We start from the raw sequence: 23057 nt of genomic DNA on the forward strand, positions 1-23057 counted from the left end.
GAAAAAGAAAATGCATCAGTAGCCGGAAACGTCATGCACTGCGATATACGGCACGCAAACCTATGTGCTTTTGTCGAGTCCTAATATATGTGTCAAGCGAGGGAGGGATTTCCCCAGTGCATCCTCCGTGCATGAGACTTCAGTGAGAAACCAGCGAGACAGACTTGCAATTGGATCCTACAACAAGGTCAGTCCCACATGTGGGTGGGGCGGTGGGCATCAGAGCTGCACACCCAGTAAAGTAAAGTTTGTACAACAAAAGCTTGCGGGGAAGTTGCACATGCGAGCGCACGCGAATTATACTTACACCTCAGTCTACACGCGCTAAAAGTGGAAACACATTTCGGACCCTGTTCAGCTCAGTTTCATTTAAGACACAATGAGGTCGTGCTTGTGGATTTTCGTCCTTGGGAGTTTAATCGTGACTGGAGTCAAGATGCAAGGTAAGGGTTTTACTGAAAAACTAGTTTAAAATCACATTTAAGAGGTTACTAACAAGAGATACTAACATTTGAAAGTTTCTCTTTTTTATGTTTAAACACTTGTTAGGTTACACCATTCAACCCATTCATATACTTTTAAATTGAGCATTTTAATTATATAATGTATTAATTTTGTATATAAAGAGAGACTTCTGGATGAAACGGGAAGCATACATGTCTCTGTTTTTGATAGAGTGAGTCTGTATGTCAGCTCTAAGATCACATGTTTGAGACAGAAGCACTATTATTATTATACATGCATGATTGGAAATCCATACATTCTGGGTTGAATTTTGCTGGTCACAAAATAAAACCCTCAGAAATGACTTGTTGAAGCTGTAAAGCCTACCCAGCTTTTCACAGCTCACTGCATTTCCCCCTTTGTACATTGTGTTCTTGACTAACAGCTTTCAGCGCTCAGAGTCTCAGAATTACTTCATCCTAATGTTTCGCACTTTTTAAACGTTTACAGGATGTAACCAAATGTTCGGGATCTGGATTAAAAAGGTTTCTGTCATTTAAAAATCCCATCTAAATATGATCTTTGGTGTGATTACAGGCCTGTTTATCGCTAATGTGTCAGATTTCCTCCAGATGTAGAGGAGAACATGCATTTCGCTCACTGCTGTAAACTGAGAAAGACTGAGGTGTAGTCTCAGAAAATTCAATCCAGTCCCAGATGTAGACCACACCCTGTATGGAGTAATATGGTGGAGTAGGGATGCTTTTGATGCACCGCGAGAGAGTTTGCGTCCCTCTCTCCAAATCTGAGAGACGCAGCGAGGCACATGCATGGCCACAGCCCTGGATTTCAGGATTCTGCCTGCGCAGAGAGAAGCTCTTTGTTTGGTGTTTGTGTGGAAAGGTGTGTGTCCGACTGTCCTTCCTCTGCTTCTAGAGTAAACTTCCTTTGTGTCTCTTAATCTGACAACTTTACCAACTGTGCCAAACGGCATCAAATAAAAGAACGGCTGTGGAAATTAAAAAGATTGAGAGACAAAAATAATTTAAGTCCTTAGAATTGTGCAAATGCATGCAGGATTTCCTCCATTCGACGACACACAAAAGCGCGCTGAAACATGACACTTTTTGAAAGAAGGGTGTTACATAATGCATCTGCGTCATTTTATAACACAAAAGGCTATGAAGACATGATGCATGAAGCAATGGAGGTCCATCGATGTGAGCCGGCTAATAAATCAAACAAAACCAATGGTGGACTAAACAATACCACTGCATTGCCATTGAAAACTGAAGATGCATTGTTTGCATGCATATCACAAAACATTGTTCCATTCATTACAATGTTGACAAGCAGTCAAGAGTTTGGATGCATCGTTTCACACATTTTAGAACAAATAGTAGGCTAGATGGATGTCCACTGAAATCAAAATTCTGACTTAATACTTGAAAATAATATTTTACGTTACATTTGATACTTTTCATTTTACATTTTGATAATTACTTTACATGCTATTGGACTGATAAAACAATAAATGGCAACATTAAACTCATTTATTATACCCTATTTATGATAGAAGTGAAAAACAAAAACACTATGTAACTAAAATCAGTGTTTTAAATGTAAACTTAGTGACTTTTATGCATCACAACATTTAATGATAGTGCCTGGAATAAATAGAGTGTTATTTTAAACTATTAGTGCTGTAAATTGTTAATTTTAAGTGTTATTTAATATCATTGAGATATTGTTACTTGTATGGAAGGATATTCCGGACAGTTTTCAAAGGAATTGCTAATTTTTAGTTGCCATTTTCCATATTTGTTAATATTTGATGGGACTTTTTGTCATTATATTTTCTGATTTCATGTTAAATTTAGTAAGTTTAGTAACTTTATTTATTTGACTTTTTTTGTTATTTTTTGTTGTTTATAAATACATCTTGAAAAGGAAAATTAGAAAAGCTGCCTTGGAAACTACCTGAAATAAAATAAGTTTTCTACATTTTATTTATATTAGTTAACATTTATTTTATCTCAAGTATGTTGAATTTTCTTTTAATGGCTTAAGTTTTATTAAACTGTAATAACCCTGACTTTAGATGACCGTAAATATAAAAATAAGGGAAAAAATGAGCATGCACAATTCAATATCTAATTTTAAAAATATAAAATATACATGCTGGTTGATATACAGTATCTTTGTTAAATATTAATGAACAATTTAGTACTAATATATAGTGAATCCATAATAGTAAAGTCATGAAAACCAAACGTATGACCGGTTTTATGAATGAAGCAGATATTTGTGCATCTATTAGTTCTTTAGGATAAAGCTCGCGTGATATAAGCCTGTTTTGTTTTGTTGTTGTTTCATGTTTCCATCATATCTTGTGCTGTAATAACTCTGACACACAACCCCTCTCTGATGAGCCAAAGCAATAAAACGGAAGCAAAGCAACAGCAAGATTTTACGGCTCTCACGTCAGGTTTATTTTACAGTTTCTCATAACAGAGATCTCACACTGTGTTTATTCAGCTCAACCCGTTTGACGGGGTCCAGTATATATCACCTGCCATGCACCTGTGTCGTTTTTTTATTCCGATGATAAAGATGATAAACGTGGGTTGCTAATTTACCTTTTATCTCATATCCAGATTCTCCAGCAGATGACCTTGTGCCAGAGGAATCAGCCGTTCCTGATGAAGGTGATGATAAACTTTGTGCAACTGAATTTACAGCAGGAGATCTTGATGCTAAATGCAAAAAAACAAAAAACAACAAATCATGCATGTTTAGGATAAAAAGTACCAAAAGAATCATGAGAACTCTCGACCTTCATCGCTGACGTCAGAGACTGTGAGAGTGTGCAAATGTAGTCAAATCAGACAGAAGTCAACATGGTCACAGTGTTTTTGCCCTCATGCTCAGAAACAATCAATAAAACCCCCCCAAAACAGAAGGAAATACGAGCTGGGCGATATTAAATACGGGTCTGGTATTGTATTGTCTGAGTCCTGAAGGAAAAACAGTTGAGAACGGTGATATTACACCATATCACTAGCAGCACAAGATCACTTTCATGGTGCTAATAGTGGATACGATTGATTTCACATCCATCGTTTGTAGGATTGCAAAGTGCTGCTGTGTAGATCTCTTTCTGTATGAACAAAATAATAAAAACATAGTACGTTCATATCATAACTGAGAAACTTTCACTAATGTTAAAAAAAAAAAACGTGTTTAACTGTATTAATATGTAATATACACATTCTCATAACTTTGAGAGAAAATGTTCTGAGATCGACAGTGATGTTATTGAGATCCTTATGATGTTATTTGTATTTGATGAACATTCTAATAATGTTTAGAGAAAATGTTCATTATTCAGAAAATGCTTAGAATATTAAAACTAAACATTCAGGTAACATTTCATTTTGGGTGAAAAAAAAGTTAGTAGAAACATTTTTATAACCTTTAAACAACATTCTAAAGAAAACTGGACTAATATCCTTAGCAATAAACATTTGAATAACATATTTGGGTTAAAAATAAATGAGTAGAACATTGGAAGAAACTTTTTTGTAACCTTTCAAAAATGAAACATTTGAAAACAATGTTTCCACAGCTTCTAATAAAATCAATGCATTAAGTTTACACACATTTTTAAGTAGATTACTCACAAAAACATGATTTTAAGCATTGGTCTTGGAATCAATTACTCTGATCTATTATTTCAGGTTAAAAATGAACCGCATAGAGAGCCATGATAAATAGTAATGTAACTCATATTAAACTTTAATAAATAAACTAAGCCATTGTTTATCACTGGGATTAGTTGCAGGCATTGCTCATATGGTAAATTGTGATCTACAAAACTTCATGAAGCCAAAACACCAGCATAAAATTCATACAGAAACCAAATATAACAGCTCTTTCCCTTCACTATGAAACATATGGATAAACACTTACTTTCATCATTACTTATCTAGTCTATACAAAGCACAACTGCCACATCATTTTTCAAAAGTTATCAAGACAAGCTACAAGTTCATTAAAATACTACAATAAAAAAAAAAAAAAAAAAATGCTAAATGTCAGTTTACACTTTTAATCGCACAATATTAAGTAGATGTAATGATCAACTTTATGATGTCAAAAGAACTCATCAAAATAATGTAATAATAACCTTAAAAGGTCTAATTAAATGCATTTACACAAGTTTTTTTTATAAATGCATTTATTTTATTTAAGCGTAGTAAATTTCTCTCAATTTCTTTTTAGAGTGCAAATGGAACTTAAGAATCTAAATAAAACACTATTACAAATAAAGTTCTTTCACATGACATTATGCATGCCTTCCACTCTTTCCATTACACAAAAGTTTCTTTACAGTAAAAGGTTCTTTAGATTATTAAAATGTTCTTCACATTAAGATAAAAATGTTTCTTTTGGAAACTGATCACTGAAAGGTTCTTTGAGGAACCAAAAACAGTTCTTATGACATTTTATCTTTATTATTAAGTGTGTATGTGATCATGAAACCCTTCATGAATTCATATATGTCATGTTCCTGCTGCCAGAGCCGGTGATGTTGGATCCAGTCTGTTTAGCAGATCTCATCATTATCTGATTAACACAGAAATAAGTCTGAAGCCAAAGCCAAGTCATTAACAGACTCTTCTGTCAGCAATCAGGCAGATGGAGGCAGAGGAGAAAGTGATGGTGAAATGAGTTCATTAGTTGTGTATTTTCTCCAGGATTTCTGACCAGCATGAATTCAACAGGTGTTTTTATCCCAAAGCAATAGAAAATGTAACCCTTGAGAGAAAGAGATAGTCATCTTATTCTCCAACTTAAATATGGAAAGCATCAGCACACAACATGAGATTATCAGTGATAGAAATATTATATAAAATGATTGAACTGAATACACTACTAGGTGTCAAAATTTTTTGAAAATAATTTATTTTTTATTTTTAAATTTTTTGTTTTTTCAGCATTTTTATAATTTATTTATGTTTTTAAAAAAGATTTCTATTTCAAATAAATGCTGTTCTTTTGAACTTTTTATTAATCTGTGAATCTTGAAAGATAAAATGTATCACAAAAAAAATGTGCGGGACAACTGTTTTCAACATTGATAATAATCAGAAATCAGCATATTAGCATATTATAATCATTTCTGATGGATCATGTGACACTGAAGACTGGAGTAATGATGCTGAAAATTCAGCTTTGATCACAGAAATAAATTACATTTTAAGATATTCACATAGAGAAGAGCTTTTTCAGATTATAATAATATTTCACAATTTTTTATTGTATTTCTGATCAAATAAATGCACCCTTAGTGAGCAGAAGAGACTTTGTTCTGTAAAATGGCCTCAAAATGTTCTCAAACAGTGGCATCATACGATTTTTTTTTTTAGATGTGTGCCTGTATCATTACGATTCCCCACCATTTCTAAGCATTGGCAGTGATTTCTGGCTCTCTCCGAATGTAAAGCATGGAGCAAAAAAGTCTGGGCTTCAGGAACGGCCTGTTCTGAACTTCATCGTTGTTCAGAGCATGAAAGTGACGTTTTGATATAAATGGACTATCAAAGGCACTGATTCTAAGGTTTTAGTTGGATTTAGAACTAGTTGAGTGTCTGTTATTGCCAGACCTGTGCAGAGCTGCCAACAGATCAACATGACTTCATTAATGCTTGCATTTTAGTTTTTAATTGTTTAGAATATTTAAATACAGATATATTTCCTCCAAGTTTAAAGGAATAGTTCACCTTTCAAATAGTGCCATAATATTTTTAGCAGTCACACCTCATGTAGTTCCAAACCCGACTTGATTTTCTTCCCTGAAACAAAAAAGATGCATGCATGAAGCTTTTGTCTTTGCATACAGTGAAAAGTGTATTTCAAGTTGTCTGAGATCATGTGATGGGAAACACTGTTGATTTTCTCATGTCATGTGGAAACAAAACAGCATTTGGGATTTGAGAGGAAGATTATCAATAGTGACTGAAATTTAATCGGTTCTTCACATAAAACATCACAAAAGTCATGTATAGACTGGGAAATATAGTGCTTGTTTGAGATCATGAAAGCATAAGAAAAACAACTGGATGAGGATGAGTAATAACCAATGTTTTAAACTTTTAAACTATTTCTATAACTGTTTACAGTGATTTTACTGCACTTTTTATTTTTATTTTTCACGAGTAAGTGGAGTTTTAAAAATCTGGGATAACAAAAAAAGAACACTATTAAAAATAATTTTTTAGTAAATGAAAATAAAGCCAAAATCAAATATTGGATGAAAATCTTAAACTTTATGAACATAATTTAAAGGTTACAAGTATGTTTCTTAAACTTTGTACTAATTGTAATTTTTACTCAAAATTAACATCATTTGAACACATTTTTATTTTATAAACATTAAAATGTATTTTTTTTTGTTAAGACTATAGAGCTATTTAAAGATTACAAAAATGTTTCTTCAATGTTGAACTAATTTTATTTCTAGCCCAGAAAAATATAACGTCATTTGAATGTTTATTTTTAATATTCTAAGGAAGTTAAAATGTCCTTGTGATTGTAACGTTATTTAAAGTTTACAAAAGCATTTCTTAGATGTTCATCAAGTACAAATAACATCGTAAGGACATTTTGAAAATTTCTCAACATTATTAGAGGGTATATCAAATATTAATAAAGGAATAAGAATTAGTGGTCGACCGATATTGTTTTTTTTTTTTGTTTTTTGACTGCCGATGCCGATATCTTAGAAAGCAGGGTGGCCAAGAAATTTTTGAAATTTGAAATCATTTGAAAATGGATTAAAAATTATTTTGTAAAATAAACACTTTAGATGACAAAGTATTTTTCACAAATAAATCGATATTTTATAAAATTTTAATTAAAAAGGAAGTAAACTGTAACCAACAGAGCACTCAGTATTCTGGGAAGTTTGTGTGAATATGACATGAATATGACAGTGGGGGCAAATGCAATTAAGCGCAGCACATTCTAAGTCTTAAAATCTCGATGAATTTAATGTTTCGAAAGCAAGTGTCAATTTGTCACAGACTGAAAGTCGAGCCCCTAGTCTGCCGTAAAGAACACCGCAGGATACAAATGATTCCTTTTTACACTGTTTCAAATCTCACAACTGGATCCAACTAACCGTGCTTGCAATGTCTTGTGAAATTAAATTCATAAATTTCATTAGCCATTCAAAGATTTGTTTAAATGATGTACAGTAAATGCATATTTGCTGAATGCTGACAGCAAATGACAAAGTATTATAATATTTGCCTTTCTATTACTAATAATATAAAAGCAATCATTATACTACTTTTTTTAATTCCTTTGTTTAACAGTTATATTGGATTACAGACTTCTATCCGTATTAGACAGAACTGTTAAGGACAACGGCAAACAAGAGGGAGAATGTGAACACTGTGGTGTAGGCAAAAAATGACAAATATTGGCGGTCAACCAATAATAAAAATGTTCCATAAACATTACTTTAAGAACATTTTGTCCTAATATTGATATAACTTTTAAAGAATGTTAGAGAAAGTTGTGACCTCTGAAATCATGTGATGGGAAACACCACTGATTTTCACGTATCATGTGGAAACAAACCTGCATTTGTGAATTTGAGAAGAAGATTATCGGTGAATAGAGTCTTAAATTTAGTTTGAATTCTTGCATGTAAAGTGTCGTTCAATCCTCATAATGAAAGCATTCCTCTAGAAGCTGATATAAGGGTCTAGAACAAGTTTGTTCTTGATAAGTGCCTACTCAAAGCCCCTCACTGAAACACAGAACTGTCCCGACATGTAACATATAGATATTATATACGCTGAAAACACAGCCACAGGAGATTTAGAGCCTGATTATGTGATTTATGGTCAGTGAGGAGAGCTTGCACAAATGTGTCTGATTGAAAGATTTTTATGTTTCAGCTGCAGATGCTGAAAAACCAGCTGAAGATCCTGCACACCTGAAGAAAACACCAGAGGAAACACATGAGGAAACACATGAGGAAAACACTGAAGAAACACCTGAGGAAACCCTGAGGAAACACCCGAGGGAAACACCTGAGAACACAACACCAGAGGAAAACCTGAAGAAAACACCCGATGGGAAACACCTGAAGAAACACCTGAGGAAAACACCCGAGGAAACACCTGAAGAAACACCCGAGGGAAAAACCTGAAGAACCCGACACACCCTGAGGGAAACACCGAAGGGGACAATGAGTGGAAACAGGGCAGAAAAGAAGCAGCAGCTCCTGCAGGTTAAACAATACAGACATTAAATTTAAAACACTTACATTGATTTTATCTTGAGTAAGATGTGTTTAATAAAAATATAGCTATTAAAAAAAATCCAAAAGCTGAAATATCATAAAAATATTAATAAAAATAAAGTATTATAGATACTGTATAAGATGAAAAAAACTAAACTTGGCAGCTACTTAAAATAAGTTGACACACTAAAGTTACTAACTGGAAAAAAATAAAAGCTGAAACTGAGACCAGGGCAATTATTAAGTAAAACTCAAATTAAAAGCATAAAAATGTTACTTAAAATAAAATAAAATTCAACTTAAAAAATAAATTGATATACTAAAATAACTAAAACTTAAAAATAAAAAGGAATAAAAACTATATAGACATATAAAAAAACTGATAAAAAGTGTAAAAAAAAAACAACAACAACAAAAAAACTAAATTACTAAAACTAACTAAAATTAAAATAAACAGTTTTTGGTATCTCCCGTTTGTGGAGTACACCAAGGAATTCTGCGGGCTGCACAGCCAAAGACGCTGTCGGAATGACTTCACGCTCAACTCTCTGTTCTGGATTGGAGCCAATTACCATCGGCCCGTGGACCTCTCAGACACCACTGGACTGAGTTGGAGGGCAGGTATCCTCCGGTGTCTGGAGACTATCCGGCTTCGATCCAGAAACACCTCTGTCAAGTCCACGGGCCATTCCTCAGTCAAGCCCGCCGGCCACTCCCGCATCAAGCTATCCGGCTTCGATCTCACCGTCTTTTCCTATGGAGGGCTCCAGCCCCTAAGTTACTACAGTGGCGGCTACAGTCCCAGAAGTCCGCTCCACGTGTTAGGCTCCAGCCACCTGAGCCCCATCCAAGTGTCGGCTTCAAGTCTCCTGAGGCTGCTCCAGTGTTTGGCTCAGCCCCACTGTAGCTCCCAGTCCTGAAGCTGGCTTTCAGTGTCAGCTCCATGCCCTGAGGAGCCCACTCCCAGTAGTTGGCTCCAGCCAAGGCCTGCTCCAGTTGTCAGGCCCGAACCCTGATGTTGGCTCCAGTCCCTGAGCCCGCTCCAGTGTCGGCTCCAGCCACTGGCCTGGTCCCTTATTTTGGCTCCAGCCACTGGCCCTTGGCTCCAGTGTTTGGCTCCAGCCCCCTGAGACTGTCTAGGGGTCGGGCTCCAGTCAACTGAGCCACTCCAGTGTTGGCTCCAGACACCTGGCCTGCGCAAGTGTTGGCTACAGCCCCTGAGCTGTCATAGTGTCAGCTCCAGCCCCTGAGCCCCCTCCAGTATGTGGGCTCCAGCCAACTGGCCTGCTCCAGTGTCTGCTACAAGTGTCAGCTACCGTCCATGATGTTGGGCTCCAGTCCCTGAGCCCACTCCAGCTTTCGGGTCCAGTCACTGGCCTGCTCCAGTGTTGGCCTCCAGCAAGGAAGCCCTGAGGTCCTAGGTGTCTTGTTCCAGTCCCCTGAAAGCCCACTCCAGTGTCGGGCTCAGTAACCTTAGCACCGCTCCAGTTTCGGCTCAAGCCAACTGGCCTGCTCCAGTGTTGGCTCCAGCACGGCCTGCTCCAGTGTTGGCTCCAGTCCCTGAGGCCTGTCCTAGTGTCGGCTCCAGTCCCCGAGCCCACTCCAGTGTTGGCTAAGCCACTGGCCTGACTCCAGGTGTTGGCTCCAGCCACCTGAGCCTGTCCTAGTGTTCAGCGCCAGCCCTGAGAGCCCAATCCAGTGTTGGCTCCAGCCACTGGCGCTGCTCCAGTGTTCTGCTCCACGTGTCAGACTCCAGTCCCTGATGTTTGCTCCAGTCCCTGAGCCCCACTCCAGTTTCGGGTCCCCAGCCAATGGCCTCGCTCCAGTGGGGGATAGCCCCTGAGCCTGTCCTAGGTCGGTTCCAGTCCCTGAGCCCGCCTCCCAGTGTCGGCTCCAGTCTCTTGAGCCCGCTCCAGTGTTGGCACTCAGCTCCACTCCAGCCCTGGCTGTCCAGTGTTGGCCCAGCCCCTGAGCCCACCCTGTCCGAGTGTAAGTGTCTCTCCAGTGCCAGCTGAGTCCCCTGTTGTCTCCAGTGTCGGCTCCAGGTTCGGGCCAGCCTGGCCTGCTCCAGTGTGGCTCCAGCTCCAGTGTAGTGTCTCAGTCCTGAGCCACTCCAGTGTCGGCTCCAGCCTGAGCCCCGCTCCAGTGTTGGCTCCAGCCACTGGGGGGCTCCAGTGTTGGCTCCAGCCACTCAGCCGGTCCTAGTGCAAGCCCAGTCCCTGAAGCCCACTCCCAGTGTTGGGCTCCAGCCAACTGAGCCTGTCCTCCAGCCACTGGCCTTGCCCAGTGTTCCTGAGCCAGAGACTGTCCAGTGTCGGCTCCAGTCTCTGAGCCCGCTCCAGTTTGGGCTCCAGTCCACTTGAGCCTTGCCTCTCAGTGTTGGCTCAGCCCCTGAGCCTGTCCTAGTGTCGCCTCCAGTCCCTGAGCCCGCCTCCAGTGTCGGCTTCCAGTCTCTGGCCCCTGCTCCAGTGTTGGCTCCAGCCACTGGCCCTGCTCCAGTTGGTTGGCTCACAGCCCCTGAGCCTGTCCTAGTGTGGGCTCCAGTCCCTGAGCCCACTCTAGTGTTGGCTCCAGTCTCTGAGCCCGCTCCAGTGTTGGCTCCTGCCACTCGTCCTGCTCCAGTGTCAGGCTCCAGTCGCCCTGAGCCTGTCTCGTGTCGGCTCCAGTCCCTGAGCCCTCCAGGTGGCTCCAGTCTCTGAGCACGCACCAGTGTTGGCTCAGCCCACTGGCTGACTCCAGTGAATTGCCTCCAGCCCTGAAGCTGCTCCTAGTAGTCAGCTCCAGTCCCGGAGCTCCCGATCCCAGTGTTGGCTTCAGACACTGGCATGCTCTCCAGTGTGGGCTCCAGCCTGGCCTGCTCCAGTGTCGGCTCCAGTCCCTGGCCTGCCGTCCAGTTTGGCTCCAGTCCCTGATCCACTCCAGACCCTGAGACCATGACAGTGTCGGTCCCTCCAGTCGAAGTGTTGCCTAATTAGTTACAGTTGTTCCATGATTTTTCCTGTAGTAGCCCATAATTTTAGGCCCTGTGTGTTTCAATGTCGAGTGTCCGGTATGGGTTCGTCAACCCCTCCGGTCTACTGTGTGTGTGTGTTCCTGCCTGTATTCCTTTTATTTTGATAACATAAAGACTGTTGATAGTTAATCCCCTTAGTTTCCCGCAATCCTTCGTCTCTCGGCCACAGGCGAGACGTTGAAAACTAACTGCAAGTAAAATAAAACTACTTAAAAATGATTTTTCGTAAACTGAAATAACGATGAAATAAAATAAATAATTTATTTAAAAACTGTAATGAAAATTGAATGAAAAACGGAAAATTTCCTTGGCCACTAACTGAAAAGTTTAAGTTTTAAAGTGCCTCCATCAGACATCTAAAATTACTACCTGGAAAAAAATATATATAAAAAATAAAAAATATTAGTAGAAACTTAATGGGGAAAACCAGAATGTTCCGCCTGGCAAAACAAGATGCACACAAAGTTAATGTAATGGAAATAAATTAAAAACTTAAATGGGAAAAAAAATAAATAAATAATAAATATAAAATAAAAATAAAACAAAAGCACATAAAATTGCTAAAATAAAACAAAAATTTTAAAATATAAAATAAAACACTTATTCAAAACATGAATCAAAATAAATAGTACATCAATATATTTCTAAAAGAATATAGTTTTTTGCACAATGCAAAGGCACCCTTGTTTTCTGTGGTAAAATCACTGATGCACTACTTTAAACTGGCTTAATGCATTTACTTTAATAAGGAGTCCATTGATGTTCAATATATTATACATTTTAACATTTATTTACATTTGATAATAAGAATCAGAATAAACAGTTAGTCTGTTAGTCAATGCATTATCTTTATAACAGCAGCATTACATATGTGGTCCTTTGTGTTAATAGAGCCTGAAGCTGCCAGCACAAACCCTGACACAGGCTACACTTCATTTACTACAGGTTTCACCAATTATTCAGTCACCAAAGAAAATCAAGATGTGCTTTAGTGTCGAGTGAAAGCGTTTTAACCCTGATGTGTGTTTCCTCAGACGCCGCCGGCAAAGAAACAGCAATTGCCCCCCCCTAAAGAAAGCAACCAGCCAGAGTGATCTGATCAAACATAAATAACATTACACTCCACACAACAACTGACACCAAAACACCAGAATAAAGATTCAAAACAAGCCACAGCAACCTGACAGATCAGGACATTTTAAAAAAGGAGTTTCTGTCAGAGAACATGTCCTCAGCCCTGGAACGCTTTCATAGCCAGAAGCTGCTCTTTTCTGAATGCAATCCTTTCAATCGAAATGATTTCCAAAAATCCTTCAAATAGCCTGTAACCATGAAGGCCTGGTAAAAGTCATAGAAATTCATCGGGGGTCGGTGGGCTGGGAAGCCTGTAATAATCGTGTGGTTTGGAACTATGACGTATTTTTTCCTCCTATCATGTGCCGTTTCGCTGAAAAAAAAAAAACAGACGCAGAAGATCAGCACATGCTGGTCTGGCAACTAAATGAGTTCAAGCTTAAATACTTAAAATTACTAACTGGAAATAAAAATAACTAAAAATATACAAAATCATTCACTAAGGGAAAAAAAATGAAATAAATAAAAAAATAAGCAAAATAAATAAAATACACATCTAATATATATATTAGTTGAAAAAACTTAACTAAATGGTGCTTTGAACAACTACTAAAATAAATTAATAAATTAAATAATAATAAATTAAAGCTGAATCATTAAAATTACTAACTGAAACTGAAAAAAAAATCATGTTCCAGGAAACTATAACATGAAGCTGAAAATTTTAAACTAAATTAAATGAAATAAAATAAAGAAAAAAATAAAATAAAAAATGAAATGAATGAAATGATAAACATTCCATGAAATTAACTGAAAAACAAATGAACTAACCCGAATTTGGCTTTGGCAACTAAAAAATTATCTGCTTGAAATAAGCTTGTGTTAAAGAACTAAAGTTTCTCGAAAGTTAACTAAGGTAATAAATCATATACAATACTAATAAGATCATAATAATAATATAAATACTAAAACTAAATTATAAAAAATAATTTTAGTATTTGACAAAAAGCTCAAATATATTAAAATAGTAGTAGATACAAACCTTTGGAAACAACTGAAATTAGGTTTTAAGCTGAAACACTAAAATTAATAAAAACTAAAACTAGAATAAATAAAAACTAAATAGAAATATTTTAAAAAATAATTTGAAAATATAAATAAAATGACAATAATAAAACACACCAAATAAAGCAACCAAAACTTAAAAACAACAAATCGAAAACTGAAAAAAAAGACTTGAGAGTAATAAAGATGCGATGCAGAGTTTAAAGCAGGTGACTCAATTAAACACTTGGAATTTGAATAATGGGTGTCGTTCACACTCGACTGATGTTAGCAATGAAAGCCCAACAAACATCATGTGTTTCTCTGGTTTCTGCTCCATCAGCTGAAGAGGAAACGCTGCATGCTGCTCGAAAGAAGAAGACAAAAGCAGAAGCTCCAAGCGAAGCGGTAGAAAACGCCAGACTCGATCCCAGTGTCTGTTTTTCACTTTGCAGTCTTGTTTTGGTCAGTTCAAACTCTGTGGCATTTTTAAATGACTTTCACTAAAAGGTATTCAGGGGGGTCGTTTCTCCCAAACTGCATCCTTAAATGGAACAAAATTCATACTACTGCAGCATCACTGTTCTGTATAAATTCTCTGTTTAGCATAATGGACAATGGTTTCAAACATAAGCTTGTATAATGTCTGAATTGAGTGAAGATGCTTTTATTCCAATGCAACTTAACTGCCTTTTAAGATATATACACACATTAAAAAAAAAATATTATATATATACTAATTTTTTTTGACAATTTATATTTGAAACTAACCTCTAAAGTTTATATAAATTTTGCATTCAGTCAAAAAATATTTTTTCAAATTTATTTATTTGATTTGACATGCATAATTTTTTATTATTTGCTTACCCAGTTATTTTAAACTTAAACCTAAGCAACTAAACCGGTACGCAGCTCACTTCTGTCATATTAGCAGTATGTTATGTATGATTAGTCTTTTGGGTGAGACTATTTGAACTGAATCCTTTGACTTTAGAACCGATGGCAACCTTTCGGAGATCCTGAAGTTACTGAAGAAGGGTGAAACGAGAGATTTACTGTTCGTCTTTATCTCAGTTTGATCTTCTACAAAGCCACAGTCTGACCTCAGGCAGAAACTCTGCTTTCCTTACATAGGTTTTTCCTTTTATTGCCCACAGTTAAACTATAACTATGTCAACTCATTACTATGAGCATTATATAAACTATTGTCATATCAATCTTTTATAAAAAAAAAAAAAAAAAAAAATGATTTCAAATACAAGACGACATAGTGGCTTCATAAGAAAACCTTTTTAAACTTCTTTTGCTTTCGTATTTTACATCAAACACGTTTCATTAAGTCCAAACACGTACCCTAGCCGTATTTAATGTGGTCATGGTTTGTTTTCTTTCAGTCTTCTGGAGCTTGATGATGGTTTTGAGGACTGAAGGGTGATCTGTCCTGTTGATCAATGCCTCATTTTTACGAGTTTCTACCGACGTGGCAGATCAAAATGCATCAAGACCATTGCTTAATTGGATACCAAAAATGTATATGACTTACTTTTTTTTTTTTCACATATTCATAAACATCATAAATTCATAGAATGTTTCCCCTCTGGTTGTGTGGGAATGCTGGAATGTTCAAAATAAACTCATAATTTTTGACCTCAAAATAAATTCTTCCTAAAACTTTTGCCCCATAATCAAAAAGAAAAAAATTGGATAGGATATTCAAGCAAAAAAATTATGCTGTTAATATTAAAAAAAAATAAATTGTACAGTTAATTATATATTTACAATATTACTAATATTACTATTTTTTTTTTGACAATAGCACATTTTACTCCCTGGCCCATAAACAACAACAAAGTTTTTATGATTAACCGATAGGTTTGTTACATTTCTATTTACATTATTTTTTGTGAAATTACCCTATTTTTGCCTCCAAACATATAACTGACATATGAAAAAAACTACTATTCTTGTAACTTTTAAAATACAGTAATTTTATTTATTTATTTTGATGTGTTGTGGACATTATGTAATATTTGTTGCTCTGTTAGTTTTACGTATTTGAGTTTATATTGTATTTGAAATTAATGGATATTCAGGTGTAAGAAAAATATAAATAATAAAATATAATAATATAATAATAATAATCAATAAATAATATAATACATTCAATAATAGGAAGTAAAACTCCGCAGTACGGTAAATTACGAAATGACAAATTTGTTTGAAAAAGCCTAATATCATGAGAATAATAATGTAATGACAGTTTTGTGTGAAGAGTGTGACTTGATGGTTTTTTGGTGGGATTATTATTGTTTTGTTGGCCGAATGTCATATATGTATTTTCCTAGACGTTACCGCTGTACTGGAGGAACCGTGCACTCTGGGACGCAGTTGGAGGTTTGACGCCGGACTCTTCTGTCCTGTAATAAGTGTTTAGGGTCAGATCATCTCACCTGCTGCTGTTTCACTGTCCGTCACATTCATGTGCTTCTGTGTTTCTCCAGTTCATTCTGTAGGATTTGATCTTGCTGATGCGTTCCCTGAAGATATAGGTAAGAGATCATCACAAATCTGGAAGTACAGTGGAAAATAAAATGATCCCTGACTGTTACAGTTATTACCGTAATGCTGTGTTGTAGTAGATTAATGATGAATTATACTTACATTCTCCATCATTTAACAAAGACGGCATCCATTAGTCTTGAGCTTCTCTATACAGAACAAATGTACAGTATCAGCCATAACGTTTGGAATAATTACAATTATTTAATGTTTGTGAAAGAAGTCTCTTCTGCTCACCAAGACTGAATTTATTTAAAAAATTGTGAAATATTATTATAATTTAAAACAGCCGTTTTCTATGTGAATATCTGTTAAACTGTAATTTATTTCCTGAGAATAACATTCAACAGTGATAATAATCAGAAAATGTTTCTGTGAGCCGTAAATCATCATATTAGATGTTTCTGAGATCATGTGACACTGAAGACTGGAGTAATGATGCTGAACTCCGCTGCGCAGCACAGAATACATGACAGTTTAACAGCTATTCACACAGAAAACGCTGATTTTGCAACACAATCATTTTACTATTTTTTGATCATTAATTAGCCGTTGGTGAGCAAAGAGACTTCTTTCAAAAACTTGAAATATTCGTAATTATTCCATCTCTTGACAGTCATATAATAATGTGCCTGCGTGTAATTTCCAAACCTCGTCGGCGGCTCGTTCCATGACTTTACACACATGACCGCACCCACAGCCCTGGCGCATGAAAACATTCCCTGTGTCTCGATGGTTTGAGGCATTTCAAGCACTCACATAAACGCATGCCTGAACGGAACAGATTCAGATTGGGTGTTTCCCTGATTACGTACTCAGTTTCCGTGTTAGTGATCACACACGTTCATTATTTCTGCTGCTCCCTGGTTCGGCGAGTCACCGCAGTGTCAATTAAAAGACGCCTGATCCACTTTAACTGACAGTATTTCAGCACGATTACACTTACTGTTATAAACACTATCAGTAGACTGTTCATATATCATTTATCATTTTACTTTACCAGAAGAGAAAGCACCAACCCGAGGATCCAGGTAATCAATCTATTGCATTCAAATTTTTAGCATGCTCCATAACCATGGGATGTTTCTCTCTTAAAATAGCCTGCTTTTGCAAGTTATATCATATATCAACACAGTGTACAAATTTGAGCTCGATTCTGAATGAATGATGAGTTTCCATATTCAGTATAGCTGCAATACATTATCAGAGTTGCTTTATGTAATTATATATTTGCATTACATGGAGAGACTGCAGTGGGAGGTGCAGTGACCGGCACACAGCGCGGGGTCATAGCAAATGGAATGGCCACTTGTAGTTTTCTAATCAATATTTACTGTGAGCTGTTGGCCATGGCATACTTTATAGTCTTAACGCCCTCTTCATCTTTATTATTATGCATTATCTCAGGTTAAATGAAGTAAACTGCAGTCTGGCCCTAAAATTATAATGCGTACTTAGTTTCTGCGCTCATGTTTTGAGACAAAAAAGATTAAATGCCTCGGTATTGAGTTAGTCTCGTTTAAATTGTTTAAAAAATCGTATATATGATAATCATATTAACAATACGTATAAATGTATAGAAATAAATCAGGATTTTCAGTTCTGGGCTTCTATGCATAAGATATACTGAGGAGTATAAAGCATTTACCTGAAAATAAACTAAAATAACATACAACTAAATAAATAAAAAAATAAAATAAAGAAATATTGTAAGCAATGCATATAACCACATACATTGGCTAAATGTGATGCAGCAAGAAGCATCTAGACATAGAAGCAAAGCAGGGTATTTGTGTTTTCCCTTACATCAGCACCCAGCAGTAGAGTATTGGCAATATGTGTGTGTGAATCTCGTTATGGTTTTCTCTTTCCATTACGCATGCTCGCGCATGCTGCTTGGAAGCCGTTTTCTGAGCCGAACGGGTATCATATCCTTCAATCGACATCATAGAAACAAACATTTTTTTAAATGTTACATTTGTGGAGAAAGTCAAAGTGCTGGAGTGTTCTGGGTGGATTATTGTTGTTAGGCGGGGGTTTGGGGTGGTTACTAGGGTGTTGCTAAGAGTTTGAGAGGGTTCTGGGTAGTTACTAGGGTGTTGCTGGGTAGTCATTAGAGGCTTCTAGGTGGTTGCTAGGTAATTAGGGGGTTCTGGGTAGTTACTGGGTAGTCGTTAGAAGTTTTAAAGGGGTTCTGGGTGGTGTTAGGGTTTGCTAGGTAGTTGTTGGGGGTTCTGGGTTGTTCACACCCTTGCGTCTCTCTGATCATTTCTAAGGACTGTAGACTGTGGCTCAGGTCCCTTCTTCAAAGCAAGTATGTGGGTTTTTTTAAAAAACCTGTTTCATTGTCCATGCAGGTGAAAAATATTTAGGGTTATCATTAAGAACAAACCCCTAACACTGAGCATTTAAACGCATGCAATCATCTCACGTTCTAAACACAAGAACTTTCTTTCATGATCCTCTAATATTTTTCATGGGAAGAAAAGGAAATAATATGGTTTGGAGTGGCATGTTGGAATAAAAACATAAAAAATTATGACAAAAATGCTAAAAATATGACTTCTAAATTACCAGTAAAAAGTAAAAAATATGACATAAGTCAAAATAGTGAGAAAAGTAAAAAAAATTTGGACTTTAATTTTCATAATTATGATAAATGGAAAGTTCTAAATCATGGATTATCCTTTTTTTGGATTGATGTTATAAACACAAACATTCTGTACGAAAATAATGCTAACGATTCATGGAGAGAAAGTAAATAGTTTTGTTTAAATTAAAAGTCATATTCATGACATTAGGTTAAAATTATAAGATTAAAAATCAAAATTAGGAGATAAAGTCCAAATGACGACAAACTGCCAATTACGAGAGTAAAAAGTCACTAATACAAGATAAAGAAAAAAATCTATCAAAAATGTACAAATTTTGTACAAATTAATTTATGGAGTAAAATAACAAGTCTAAATGATAATAACCCTCTTTGGTGGCTGAGAAAATTAATACAGGCTTGCGACATGTTGAATTACAATTTATGACGTGTAAAAAGTATACATATTTGAATGATAAAAAAAATCTAAATTTCAAAATGAAATTGAACAAAATTGGTTAGAAAATATGAAAAAAAGTATAGATTAGGAAGAACATGATGTTTTGTGGAAGACATAAAAGATTCAGTTTAGATTATATAGACTTTATTGTCATTGTGTTAAAATAATAATCTAATGTAATAAAACCTAAGTATTTCCTGTCTCCTGTGAAACATGTTAGATGATGTCCGTCAGATATATTGTGAATATCGTTGGCTCTTTGACAATTGCCTTTTGTTCCTCTTTTGTAGGTCGCTTTGAAATAAGCATCTGCTAAATGCATGAATGTGGAATGGACGTGACATGATTTGAGAGAGTGACGATGACAGAATAGTCATGGGTCAGTTTTTATTATCAGTGAACGTCCGAAAGCCTTGTTTTAAAGTACATGAGCTCTGTTGAGCGGCGACTTTCTCTCTCTTCATCTCCTGCAGGATCTGTAAATCAGGTTCAGGTCTTGGTCCGTCTCGTCTTTTTCCCTTCCACAAACATTCCTGTCACTGCGTGTGTGGAGGTATCTCGCTGCGCTCCGTCAAATCCTGCGGCTCATGGGGCCGACTGTGACAAGGCGTAACTGATGCTTCTCTGCAGCAGAGCATGTGTGGGTAGACTATTGATATGATGCCACTGCTGCATTAGTGCTTGTGATAAATGCTGAAGCAGAAACCAACCTGGATCCCTAAACCTGGAAACATCAGAAAACTGACGTCGCACGTTAAAAACTTCTGTAAGTTAAAAAAACATTTTACATTTCTTTTGAACAGGACATAAAAAGTCACAACTTATTAAAAAAAGTCAACATTATGACAGACCAAGTCTTTTTGAGATAAAATATCAAAATTATGAAATAAAAGCATTTGTCTGGCTAAAATAACCTAACATGTTTCATAGGAGAAACAAAATAATGCAGGTTTAGAGAGAGATTGAAATAAAGAGTCAAACTTATAAGTTATAATTATGACAAAATGTCACAATTATGACATTATGAGATAAAAAAAAAAAAAAAAGTTTTAAGTAAAAACTAATCTAACACGCCTATATGGAATAAAGAAAAATAATGTGGTACAGTCTAAATAAAAGTCAAGAAATGTTGACACAAAATCTTAAAATGATGAGTTGTATAATAAAATAATTAAAAAATGGACAAAAAGTCATTATGATAAAAAGTTGATGTCATAATGAATATAAAGTCAAAAATGATGAATACGTTGTGGGGATTGATGTCACGATAAAACACACTAATATCTATTTCATGGAAGAAATAAAAAATGTTAAATTTAAATATATATGAGAATAAAATGTTTAAATTATGAGATTAAAACCGGATATATCATTATAACAAAAGGGTGAAAGCTTTTTTTGCAACAACGTCATAATCATACATTTTTGTCTTTTTGGTCATATATGATTTTTAATCAGTGAGGACTTTCTTAGTATGTCATAATTTTGATTTTTTTATCTCATAATTATTTTTAATTTGATCATTTTAACTATTTAATTATTTTATGTCATAATATGGTTTCATCTCAACGACCATTTGTGGCAGAAATGGGCTTCAATATAAAACCTGAAGCGGCTCCAATATATACTGCCATCTAGTGCGACCATATATGTGAATATTGTCTCTTCTTATCCACTGATATTATAAGAAAAGAGAATATTGACTTTTAACATGATCTGTTTGTTGACTTTAGTGAACACATGAAGCAGTGTCATGTGTTTCCCTCAGTGCTCAGTGTGGAGGGGTTTGTTTATAAGAGAGACATAAATCTTTTCACCTGCTGGACAATATAAACAGGTTAAGAAAAATCCCACAGGCTTTGCTTAAATGAAGAAGTAGCGAACGAATTGCCACATACGACAGACCTGAGATCTAAGAGGGACGGGGAAATCTTTACCATGAGAATTTCCTTATGAACTAGCAACCACACAGAACCCCCTAAACAACCAGTGCTGGGAAGATGACTTACAAATTGTAATTCGTTATGATTCCGATTTTACATGACAAAAATTGCAGTTAGGAACTATACTCTTTTTGATTACACATTTTAGGTGATTATAATCAGATTACTTGATCAGGGTACTTTTGATTTGACAATTTGTTATCACCATAGTGATATAAAAAAAAAAGAACAAAGAGATGCTAAAAATAAAATTTCCAATTTTGCTTAATTAACAACATGAAATTTATGTCAGTGTTTGTGGTGTGTGTGTGTTCATACATATACATATATATATTATATATATATTATATATATAGTACTATATATTTATATATATATATATATATATATATATATATATATACACACACACAGCACACACACACATTTTTTTTTTTTTTTTTTTTTTTTTTTTTTTTTTTTTAAAAAAAAAAGGAAAAAAATATAAAAAATTATTATTTGGCAGATAAAAATAAATTATGAATAATTTATCATATTCTGTGAAATTACATATAATCATGTAATTAATAAAAAAGTATCTGTAGTCTGATTACGAGTATTTGTAAAATGTAATCTAATTACAAGTACTTCCATTTTGGAAATCTGATTATTTATCTCCAGATTACAATGTAATCAGTTACTTACAGAACGGCTAATAACTACCTATGAACCTCCTAGCAACCACCAGGAACCCAGAACTCCCTGAGAAGACAACTCCATAGCAACCACCCAGAACATCCCTAACTAACTCCCTATCCAACCACCCTGAACTCCTCTAGCAAACCACCCAGAACTCCCTAACAACTCCCTAGCCACCAACCCCTGATACTCCTCTAGCAACACCCAGAGACCAGAACTCCCTAACAAACTCCCTAAGCAACCACCCTATGAACTCCCTAACAACTCCTAGCAACCATCCCTGAAACTGCCTCTAGGCATACCACCCAGAACTCCCTAAAACTCCCTAGCAACCACCTGAACGTACTCTAGCAACACCCAGAAACTCCCTAACAGCACTCCCTAGCAACCAACCCTGAACTCCTCTAACAACCACCCAGAACCCAGAACTCCCCTAACAACTCCCTAGCAACCACCCCAGAACTCCCTAACCAACTCTCCTAGCTCAACCACCCTCTGAACTCCTCTAGGCAACCACCAGAACTCCCTAACAACGCCCTAGCAACTCACCCTGACTCCTCTAGCAACACCACCCGAGACCACAGAAACTCCCAACGTTTGGATAACTCCGTGTAGCAAACCACCCAGAACTCCCTAACACTCCCCTAGCAAGCACAACCACCCTGATAACTCCTCTAGCAACCACCCAGAACTCCCTAACAACTCCCTAGCAACCACTGAACTCCCTAACTACAACTCCCTAGCAACCACCCTGAACTCCTCTAGCAACCACCCAGAACCCAGAACTCCCTAACAATCCCTAGCAACCACACCAGAACTCCCTAACAACTCCCTAGCCCAACCACCCTGAACTCCTCTAGCAACCACCCAGGATACTCCCTAACAACTTCTGTAAGCCAACCACCCAGAACTCCCTAACAACTCCCGTAGCA

At 36.3% G+C, this 23057-nt stretch overlaps 1 protein-coding gene across 1 annotated transcript; it reads left to right on the top strand.

Moving 5' to 3' along the window:
* Window positions 1-226: 226 nt before the first annotated feature.
* On the top strand, window positions 227-8671 carry LOC122138364 (endoglucanase-like). The gene is made up of 3 exons (XM_042730459.1): window positions 227-443; window positions 3102-3152; window positions 8418-8671. The coding sequence occupies exons 1-3, from the start codon at window positions 380-382 to the stop codon at window positions 8669-8671; spliced, it is 369 nt and encodes a 122-aa protein (XP_042586393.1). The 5' UTR covers window positions 227-379.
* The last annotated feature ends 14386 nt before the right edge of the window (window positions 8672-23057 follow it).

Source organism: Cyprinus carpio, chromosome B9 (genome assembly GCF_018340385.1).
Source record: "Cyprinus carpio isolate SPL01 chromosome B9, ASM1834038v1, whole genome shotgun sequence".
NCBI classification, from domain to species: domain Eukaryota; kingdom Metazoa; phylum Chordata; class Actinopteri; order Cypriniformes; family Cyprinidae; genus Cyprinus; species Cyprinus carpio.

What these genes read in the sequence shown, in the direction of transcription:
- LOC122138364 (XM_042730459.1), top strand. Translation starts at nt 380, where the DNA reads ATGAGGTCGTGCTTGTGGATTTTCGTCCTTGGGAGTTTAATCGTGACT. An exon ending in GACTGGAGTCAAGATGCAAG is followed by an intron (nt 444 to 3,101) that starts GTAAGGGTTTTA and finishes TCTCATATCCAG; the next exon opens with ATTCTCCAGCAGATGACCTT. An exon ending in ATCAGCCGTTCCTGATGAAG is followed by an intron (nt 3,153 to 8,417) that starts GTGATGATAAAC and finishes TTTATGTTTCAG; the next exon opens with CTGCAGATGCTGAAAAACCA.